This window comes from Megalopta genalis, chromosome 13, assembly GCF_051020955.1.
Source record: "Megalopta genalis isolate 19385.01 chromosome 13, iyMegGena1_principal, whole genome shotgun sequence".
Classification (NCBI taxonomy): Eukaryota; Metazoa; Arthropoda; class Insecta; order Hymenoptera; family Halictidae; genus Megalopta; species Megalopta genalis.
This window is the reverse complement of record NC_135025.1, coordinates 7,822,044-7,833,237: the sequence shown is the minus strand read 5'-3', so window position 1 is coordinate 7,833,237 and position 11,194 is coordinate 7,822,044. Positions and strand designations below refer to the sequence as shown.

Here is an 11,194-nt window from a genome sequence, read left to right as displayed (position 1 = left end):
ATTGATAAGTGGTTCGAAACTTTTGCTTCGCGATGTATAAGCATGCAATCTGAAATCCGTCAAATTGGAGGGCACGATAATTGCGGTGCTAACTAGTAAGTTCGTTAACGTCTATGAAAGCTGCGAAATCTTCATTCAATCTAAACGCCATTATTATCTTCTTCTAGTCAATTCTTTTCATACTCCGCGTCGTTCCATCTTTTCTCATGTAACATTACTTTTTTATCAGCACTCGAATCTTTCGGCATTCATTCACTATTAATCAGCACTCATTAATTATTATCGATTTTACGTAGCCCTCATATTTATATGAATCATTATTGTTACTTTAAATCAGCACTTAATCAGTAGACGCATATTATAATCAGTGTTCGCATTTCTAACGACTAACATTGGTCTTAACCAGCACTTTTCATGCACGCAACTTATAATCAGTAATCACATGTTTAAGGACTAACATTTTGTATTAATCAGCACTTATATTCTTATATTCTATTATTATGTATAATCAATGTCCAAATTTTTAACTGCTGTTATTATTTCTAATAAACTAAAATTTATGCATTTATAACAATCATGAATAGATCAAATGCAGAAGAATACAAATGTTTGATTAATTTAAAAATGCTGTTGGACTAAGTTGAACGAAATGAAATAAATATCTATGGATTTCAGACAATCTTTATTTCACAAAAAAATCTATTAAGAAGTCATTGCAAATTCGAGTACTGTTACGTTGAGTCACAATTAATTAATAATAATAAATATAATATAATATATAAAATATAATAATAATAATAAATAAAGTGTAACAACTAGACTGCGGATATTTGTTCAAAACGAAAACGTTTCAGTATGTTAAAATAAAGACCTTTTCACTGCTTCCGGTCCCACCGATCCATTTTCGCCACTAATGCATAAAATCCGCAGCCAAGCAGCGACATATTCACCGTTCCAACGATCCATCGTTAAACTATAGATTCTAATCAACGAACTCCAAAACACCGCGATCAGCAGACTAGTCTCATTTCACCATCGAAACAATTGAAATTCTCGGCTAATGCAGCGTCCCCTCCGGAAACAGCAGAAAACTCCCCCATCGTTCGAAAAACTCCACAATCTCCTCGAATCCCTGAAAATCAATCAAAAACGAACCCGACCCCCATCATCCCCTAAACCACCTCATATCCTCGAACCCAGTAGCACCTTTCTCCACGAAGCCAGCTCATCGGCCACGCCGTGTACGCCGGCAGAAAACTTCCGAAGTATAGTTCCAACGGTGGATCCATAGCGATTTCTATCCCCGTTAATTGGTTTATGGATCAGCCGGGCCGGCCGTCGGAGCACGTGCCCCCACGAACGCAGCGCAGCGCAGCGAAGAAACGAAAAGAACGAAAATCAAGCGAAACGAAACGAAACGAAACCAAACGAAACGAAAGAGAAGAACTCGCCGGGGTTCGGTCGCTCGTTGTTCGGGCGAAACGAGAAACACGCGGGCCGAGCAAGCTCCTAGGGGGTTGGCGCGGCCCGAAGGGCGAGGTAAGAAGCGAATAACGCGAGAGAGTAACGTCGTCGGGCGAGGATCGTGTGCCCCAACGGAGAGGGGGACAGAGAGAAAGGGCGCGCAGGACGGAGAGGGCACGACGATCCAGAGTGGAGGAGCATGCGCGGGTGGGAGTGGCACCTTATTCGTCGTGCAGCTCCCGCCAAGGCTTTCTGTCAACTACGAACTCTCGATGGAAAAGGTTCCCGGTGGCGCCTGTCAACGACACTGTCGCCGAAAATCGTCGCGGATCGGAAACAGAATTTTCGCTCGGTGACGCGTCGCCGCGCTCCGGGCATCGACCGCGACTCGCACGTGATCTGAGAAACCGAAAAAACCGCATCCCTGCCCTAATCGAATTTACACGCGCGTGTGTATATACATATGTGTGTGTGCGTGCGTGTCGAATTACCCTGAGAGAAGACCGACTCCAGAGTGACAGTGTGTCGCAACCCCCCTCGGAACGATCTTCTGCGAGCAACGCAGGATGCAAACGTAGGATACGGTGCGTTGGAAAGGTGACGTTCGAAGTGCGATCTCCTGGATCGGATCGATGGACCGCGCTACGATCGCGGTGTAGTGGAGCGTGCGGCTCTCGATCGCGGATGACAGCTAAGAATCGCGGTGTCACGTGGTGGTGAAAGTGCGGCACGTGGTTTCCAGTGGATCCTCGTCTCGAGTCCACTTTCTCTCTCGCTCTTTCTCTCTTTCTCTCTCCTGGCCACCCTCTCCCCCCGAAAAAATAATCTATTTTATAATTAAGGCCGGAGCAGGAGCCGGAGAGATCGGATAATTAAGGGGTGGCGCGCGAAAGAAGCGGAGATGCGGCAAATCGGCGGACTTATTTGACGGGCGACGAGCGTCTTCGGGTGGCAACGGGACGGAGGCACTCGCGGAGATAATTAATTCGGGTACTAATTAGTACCGAGCTGCGAGCGCGCGAGACGAGCTGTGGCGTGGCGTGGCGAGGCGAGGCGAAGCGCGGAGGGCAGGACAAATGCGCGCGAACGCTCGGCGGTTTGATCGGCGGATTTGCTGATTAAACTCGTCGCCGGATGACCCGGAAGGATCCGGTTGAAAGAGCGGGCTAATGAGAGCCAGACCTCGGAAAATTCCTCGCGAGAACACGACACCGCCGGAGAAAATTACGGGCGACAAACGGGGCTACGGGCCGCTCGGATCAGAGACTTTCGCGTGATCGAATTTAGGAAGAAGAGGGGCCAATCGACGGTCCTCCACCGGCACCGTTGTTGTAATCGGCACAGAAGTGGCACCAGGGGTGGAACAGAAGTGGAGCAGACGTGGCACAGAAGCGGCACAGAAGTGGGGATTACTCGGAGACAAACATAAAGTTCGCGTAATTTTTCTGCGCGAAGATCAACGCCAGTCTGTCGCGCGGCACTCCCAGCGGACGGACACCTTCGTGGACCAACTACAACATAGATCGATACGGATCGATCCTCCTCCTTGAAGCGTGCAGTGGCCAGGATCCATTCGATCCGGTGAACCGTGGATTTCGTTGTTCGAAGATCGCGTAACCGCGAGTGCGACGTTCGGCATAGTGTCTGCATCGTGCACCGGCGCGCTGTAAATCGCGCTGGCAATTACGACGGGAACGCGGGAAAGGGAGACAGGTAAATCGCGGCGAAAGAAAAGCCCGGGCCCATTAAAGCCGGGGGGCAGAGTGTCTGAAAGCATTCGAGGGTTGTTATTAACTATCCTACAGCGACGGTTCCGGCGAGGGGCGCGACGATAACGACCGCGGTCCGGCTAAAAAGCTTCGATGAACTTAGCGGAACACCGTCGAAACTGACCGGGATGATCCCGGCGATATATCCGTAGGAGGATCGTATCCGATAGAGGATCTCCGGGGAAGGGTCGTGTGGAAACTTCGTCGTTGAATCCCGAGCTGGAAAAATCAGAGCGATCCTCCGGCCGCTCTAGAACCCCGCCCTACGGGGTCAAAGGGGAATCACGGATATTCTAATACCTGGGCGATCAAGAGCAACCAGTGGATTTCGTTAGCGGTCCCGTAGGTGCCTGGTGACGATAAAGTCGCGGGGGTGGACAAGGGTGAAGTCGTCAAATGTTGAGCGAACGATGAGACACTCGAGGTCGTAAGCGGGGCGGAGTGGCTCTTCAATCGGTGGATCGTACTCCAGGTGCAGCAAGTGTCCGAGGAAAATGTGGCTGCTGCCAGTTCTGCTGCTCTGCTCCCTGCTGAGGACAGGTGAGTTACCTGGTTTCGTTACCATGGTCTTCGATCGTGTCGCCGAGCCGTGGCAGGCTGGTGAAAAATTCAAAGGGGCGGAGATCTTTCTCTCTCTCTCTCTCTCTCTCGCTGTCTCTCTGTCGCTCTGTCTCTGTTTCTCTTCTTTGCTGCTCGTCGTCGTCGCCGTCGTCGTCGTCGTCGCCAAGGTGGCGCGTGTCCGCTTCGGTCCGCTTTGCTCCGCTTCGGCACGGCGGCGCGTAACTTATCGCGTCCCGTTGCCACGCCGGGGCTCGTTAACGTTTTAATCTCTAATTTCGCCCCGGGAATTTAATCTTTGTCCCTCTCTTTCCGCGCCGCTCCCGCCGAACGACCGGGATAATTGGAATTTTTTTGCGCGACGTTCCGCCTGTTTACCTGGCCGAACGGCGGATTTTGTCGTCCCACCCTTACCGTCGTCGTGCTCCAGGCGTCACCCGATGTTCTCGTCGATTTTCGCCCGGCGAATGCTTAATTGGCGTGATAGGCGCCCCTGTGCGCCGCTTCGAGAGCCTCTCCGGGAGACGACCGATCGCTGATGGCAAGTGTGTCTACGGGGGTTGCATGGACGAAACCTGCGGTTTCGTGTTTTGCAACATTTTGCAAGTTTATTTCGGCTTTCGAGTTTCGGCTGGAGTGGCTCGCGAAATTATTCGCACGCGGCAATACGCTTCGGAAAGGCGGCCGCGGTTCGCCGAACTATTTTTCGTACTTTCTATGCAGTTTGTAATCTGTCAGGTTGTTACGGCGATTCTGCGACGCTGGGTGAAGTGGCACCGGCGGTTTTTTTGCTTAGGATCTTTATGCGTTCGTTGCGAAGATGGGTATGTCAAAAATAGTGATATAAGGACTATAGAAGAATTTGGAGAAATTGTTACGTTCTTTGCGACTCGTCAAAGTTGATGAAAGAAGAAATGAATCTACAGTGTGCCATATCCGCTTCTTGGAATTAATGCAGTCAGTTTTTATTCCGCTCTGCGGTTAAAGGTCCGCAAACTATTGGAAATCGGATGTTAACGAGCTTAGGCTTTTTGGTTCTTTCTTGTAAGTGGAGGGAATTTATTGATTTATTGATAACGTTAATGAGTGATGCGAAAAAAACGAATATCTTGCAGCAAAATAATGTAGCAGCATTGTTGAATTACATACAGTGGCGGCCATATGTCAAAGAATATTTGGAAAATTGTATAACTTTTTTAAAAGTGGACGAAATGACTAGAATTTTTGTTTGGTGACAGAAGGACTAGCCTATTATACAATAACTGAAATATTTTCTTTTAATTTTGTTATTACTTGGAATGATTATGGAACGCTGTACATGTAGGCTTAGGCAAAAAAATTGATATAACTTAATTGAGTTATTTAGCTTTTTTTGGCATTCGAAGCAATAACATAATTATTTTAGTCATTGTACAATAAACTAGTCCCTCTAACACCTCCAAAAAATTCGAGTCATTTAGTCCAGTTTTAAAAAGAAATCACACTGTTTTAAAAGGTATTAATGAAGTTTTGTTAATTATTGTATGTTGAAGTCATGAGTTCTGAAAAATGAACACATTAAGTGCCCCCAAAAAATGTCCAAAAAATCAAAGCGAAGTAATTAATGAAACCGAAATTAGAAAGTTTCTTAAAATTTATCATAGATAAATAGAATTTCAACGCTGTAACATTCTAAAAATCCTAGTAAAATGTATTTGTTTCGAAAGTATCACGATAAAAATGAATTTCAAAACCTAGTCAAAAGTTAGAGACACTCACACGCATACCTTGTTATTAAAATTTCATGGAATTAAAGTATTTTATTCAATCAGACTCTCTTTAAAATTGCAAAGCAGAGTTACATGGCATTAATTACGTTTTCAACATTCGAGTCCCTTGCGAATCCAAATAAAATTAAGAAATTATAATGTATTTGCGTGAAAATTAATTCTTATGAAAATTAAATTTTAAACAATTCTATCGCCTATACACGTGTGACGCGGCAGTCAAAGTGTCAATAATGTAATTATAACATGCTTCTTGAATAATGCAATTATGATACGCTTCATTAATAATATAAATAAGATAAATTCTGTTAACAATATAATTGTGATACGTTCTCTGAAAACTGTCGAGAATCGATTTTTATAATTAAAATTATTTGTCACGTGTACGTGACAACAGCCGTGAAAGAGTTAAACATATGTTGATTATACGGAAAATAATTTATCACCGTTTGCTATCGAGAAACCAGCATTACAACATCGTTTTTTATAATTTCAATATGCAGTTTCGTGCAATTAGCATGCAATATTGGAAAGAGTGGCGGTCATCCTGACAGGAGTTAGTCGACAAACCTATGATATTTTCGGAAGAATCACGCGACTGGCAAAAGTCATCGGCACGAGAGGCGAAGTTCATTGGAGTGGAGCGCCCTTGGGACCAGATTTTTCCATTCGACGCTTTCGCGCTGGTCATGCTGGACGCTTTTTTTTTTATTTTAGCGTTTTGTTTTTCCGCGTGCATTTTTATTTACCGTTTTTCTTTCTGTTTTTTAAAGCGAATCGGTTACAAATTCGGTACGCCCGGCCGTGTGTCATTAGGTGTGTGCTCGTTTCGGTGGATCTCTGTCGGATAATCGATGTTAAGTTGTCAGTGGAGTTTATCTGTCGAGAGCGGACGCTTTTTCACGGGGCCGACTTTTTGCGCGATTGTTCGCGCCAGTTGACACTCGATTCACCGGATTGATCGAAACTTTCAGTTCGCAAGTTTCCCATGTCGTTCGGCCGATTTTGCCGCATAATGTTGCGCGGGACAAAAAAGCTATTTGCGCTATCTTCCGATAATTTCATTTGAGAGAATATCGTGTTGACGCAACGAAGCTTTTCTTCGTTCTTTATTACAAGTGCTGCTGAATTACTGATTTATGTAAGAGAAGCGAGCACCTCGTAGCGAAATAATGTCGCGAGAATGCTGATCCGACGTAACATCGCAAAGAAAGCAACGGGAAATTTATTTCATATAGTTTCGTAACATTTCAGTTCTTTATTGTAAATGAAAATACTAAGTTTACTCTCCAGAAATGTGTTTGCGAATTAGATTATAAATACAATAATGTTCTAAAAATGTGCATTAATTTTGTAATTGTTTCTCCATGTTTTACTGTTAGTAGCTTATCTTTGATCTTCTAGATTAAATAAATAAATAAATAAAGTAAATAAAAAAAATAATAATAAATAAAAATAAATCTTTAATCTTCCAGTTCTCCTTAATTGACGCTCAGATTGTACACAAAAGTGGGCAATTTAGGAAGAGGAGATACGATTATTTGAGTTTTACGGCACTTTTTTATAATTGTTAACAATCAGTAACTATAAAAACGAGCCATTTACTGTAATATCAGTGCACAAACTTTCAGTCTGATCCAACAGATTTTTCATTGTTTTCCTTACAAAATGATGCAGCTAAACGTAACTATGAATACAAATAAATAACATAAAATTAAAGTTGGCCAACAAAATTAATCGACAACTAACGATTGAATTACCACTGTTAATAGTTTATCGCAATTAACGATTAAATCTGTCTCAATTGCTAGTCGAGATTAACGAATTAATATTGTCTCTTTAGAATGCACATAAAACATTGATACACATAAAAATCATCAGTATCATGATACTTTCCTTATCAGAAGATTTTTCGTTTCGAAGACGATCGTACATTGTCTCTCAATGATAAGCTTACTATAATTCACACAACAAAGTACAGAAATACCTAGATTATTTAACATGCTGCCAATATGCTGCCTTTTTCGCTCGAAATTGTCGTGGAGGGTTAAAAACGTCAGGACATAAACATTGATCTGCAGATAACATAAAATTAGAGTTAGCCAAAAAAATTAATCGACAACTAACGATTGAATTACCACTGTTAATAGTTTATCGCAATTAACGATTAAATCTGTCTCAATTGCTAGTCGCGATTAACGAATTAATATTGTCTCTTTAGAATGCACATAAAACATTGATACACATAAAAGAGTCATCAGTATCATAATACTTTCCTTATCAGAAGATTTTTCGTTTCGAAGACGATCGTACATTGTCTCTCAATGATAAGGCTACTATACAGAAGTACCTAGATTATTTAACGTGCTGCCAATATGCTGCCTTTTTCGCTCGAAATTGTCGTGGAGGGCTAAAAACGTCAGGACATAAACATTGATCTGCAGATAAAATCGAGCCGGTCAGCTCGAAACATTTATCCTGTGATTCCCGGAATCATAAAAGCTTTCGCGACGAGTTATCAAATAAATACGTTTATTTGCTGACATGCGGCAATAAGGGAGCCATCGGCTCCGTACAAACGTGCGCGCTTCGAACTTTTACAAGAAGTTAAACCCCGGTCGCCGTTATTAAATGTTATATACGCTCGTATCTAACCGTCGAGTTAATCGTTTTTGCTAGAATTCAGTTTGTAGCGTTTATAGATCGAACAACGGCCGCCGGCCGAATGTGACCGCGCATGATCGCGACTTTTTCCACGTCAATCAGTGAACCCACGAAATTACATCGAATGACGTCGATCGCCGATTACGCTCGTAACAATGTCGTTCTGCTATTATCGTTGGAAACAATTTTCCGCTGATCTTCGAAAGCACCGAAACGAGCAGATTTCACGTCTGAATCGTCCGCCATAATTTTTCGTTTCGTTTCGAGCATTTGATACGCGAGCGCGACCCTGGTCGCGCGTTTTCGAACGTCGCGTCGCGACGCCGTTGCCCGTCATTCTCTCGATTCTATCGATCAAATTTGATATTACATCGCCTTGCTAAATGAAGTTCTTGGGCGCCGGTTGTATAGGCAATCGGTGCACGGTCATTACTATAAACGCAATTAACCGGAAATTACTGTTAATTATCGATACTCGACGCGCAATAACTAATGTAGACAGCGGATGTAATACATTCCGGGGTTATTCATGTAATTCGTTGGTAACGCAATAACGAAATTTCGACGTTGAAATATGTAAATGAAAATTTTAATTAACTGTTCTATTAGGATGCCCGAACGATATCACGGTTCGTTTGTTCCGCACACACACACACACATTGTTGCGTCTATCTTAATTATTTAGGCTCGCCGAATCATCACGGTACAGCCTGTACCGTTTATTTCGCTAGAGACCAAGAGAACAGTGGCGCAATATTTAACGATCACCGCTCTCGAAAACTGGAGAGGTCCGCCTAAACAGCGATCATTATACTTTGCAGAGCAAACAACGCGTGCCGCGTATTTACCAGCGAATTTGATAAAACGGCTGTCAATGAAAAACATTTATTACATCCGCGAAATCCGACGATTAAGGACGTATAATTATCGGCAAATACGTTTAATTATTTGTTTGCAGAAATTTGCAGCAACAAATATTTGACTGTCGTCCGTCGTTACCCTGGAATACGCCCATTATTCCAGTTTCACGCGATTCATTTTATGTTCATCTGGGCTAGACCAGTGGAGCCGGTTACTGTGGGGTGACCAATTGCTTTGCCATTGGTTTGTTTTCGGGCATAATTTACTTTATACTTATCGAACAAGGCACAGTGGATTTCTTTATTAAACAAATAAATGAAATATATTGTTTGTAGAGAACGTGTCGTGATTATATTGTTAGCAGAATTTATCTTATTTATAGTATTGATAAAGTGTATTATAATTGATCGTTCAATTTCTCCTGTAAACATTATAAAAATAATTTGGTAAAAATTGACGGTAAAAAGTGTTAAAAAATGTGTGCAAGAGTTAAGGAAACACCCTGTATAATAAGGGACATCCCTGACAAAGTAATTGTTTTTGGAAACTATTGAAAATTAATTTATTTTATGGTTTAGATAATCGAGTGGTCGATTTGAAGTGAAAGTCGCTGTTGTTGCGAAAGAAATTGTAGTGAAAGGGGTTAAATTTTTTTAATAATTTTCATTTTCCATTCAAGTATATTGCTCTCTCTCTCTCTCTCTCTTTCTCTCTCTCTCTCTCTCTGTATATATATGTACATAATTGCTCGTATATATATAATAGCAATATAATTGAATGGAAAATGAAAATAATTAAAACAATTTATCCCCTTGCACTGCAATTTCTTTCGCAACAACAGCGATATATATATATATATATAGAGAGAGAGAGAGAGCAATATAATTGAATGGAAAATGAAAATAATTATTATTGATTATTAATGAAAATAATATATATATATATATATATATATATATATATATATATATATATATACATATAATAACATACTACAAATATAATAACACAATATAATTGAATAGGAAATGAATTAAAAAATTAAATAAAAAATCTAAAAATATATCTATAATATATCTAAATCGTGCAATATTTTGTTATGCTTATTGTTCAAATACGATAATAAAAGACAGCCGAAACAAAGTGATTGCTTTTCGATGTATCGAAAATAATCGTGCGACCGATTTTGAGCACGAGTGATTGTACAAAGCATCAAGATTTCGAGGTGATCCATATTATGTGCATCTGAAAAATCGGAGTTATCACTGACCGAACCAATTTCCGGCGACCCGTGCTGCACTAAATTGAAACAGAGTTCCACGCAGCCGCCGCGGCCGCGCACGATTTTGAAACACTGTCCGCCATGACGCTCCGGAGTCGGGTAATCGAGGATTTTAGCGGACAAATGATGCGGCTCGCGGGTCTCTCTGCTCGTGATTTTCATCGGCGCGAGCTTGTGTGTACGTGCCCGGTGCACGTGCAACAGCGATCCGGGCACGGGGACGAATACGAATGCAAATGTACAACCGAGTCGCGTTGTTCTCGCGAGGATAATTGAAATCGCGTGTAATGAATATTTCAGCGAGGGAGAATTTTTAATAAAATTCTGCCCGATTTCACCAGCGACTGGGCGGCGAGGGTGACCAGGGGAAGGGGAGAGGGTGGGGAGCAGCTGAGCTGATTTATACGCGGCGGCTGCGGAACAGTGTCCAAGAACGCGGCGCCGAATAAACCAATTTAAACTTCCGAACCGGACAATGTTTATTCTATCGGACCGCAAAAACATGCGCTCGCGGGACAGAGGTACTTGGTACGGAATTGTTGGCCCTCAAAGGTGCGAGGAAACGAAGTTGCAGAAACCGTGCGGAGAGGGAGCGCCGTTGAAAGGAGGGCGAAGGCGCGACCGAACGAAGGGATTCCTTTTGAAGCGGCGTGTTTTATCGCGGGCTTCTTTGATCGCGGAATAATGATTAACCCCGGTGTGTCCCATTGTTCGAGGAACGAGGAGGATTCGGCGCCGAGGTAAATAAAACCACGCGGTAATGAAAGGTCCTTTTCACGCCTCGAATCGATCACTTTCCCGTCCGGGCAGGGCCTGGCTCATCGACGGGG

The 11,194-nt window shown here is 42.8% G+C and overlaps 1 protein-coding gene across 2 annotated transcripts in view; it reads left to right on the top strand.

Moving 5' to 3' along the window:
• Nucleotides 1-1,704: 1,704 nt before the first annotated feature.
• The window catches only part of LOC117224235 (uncharacterized), a 155,804-nt gene continuing 146,314 nt past the window's right edge, over nt 1,705-11,194 (top strand). For both annotated transcript variants that reach the window (XM_076526198.1, XM_076526197.1), the window contains exon 1: nt 1,705-3,773. In XM_076526198.1, coding sequence (XP_076382313.1) covers nt 3,728-3,773 — 46 coding nt within the window. In that variant the 5' untranslated portion in view covers nt 1,705-3,727. The remainder of the gene's footprint in view (nt 3,774-11,194) is intronic.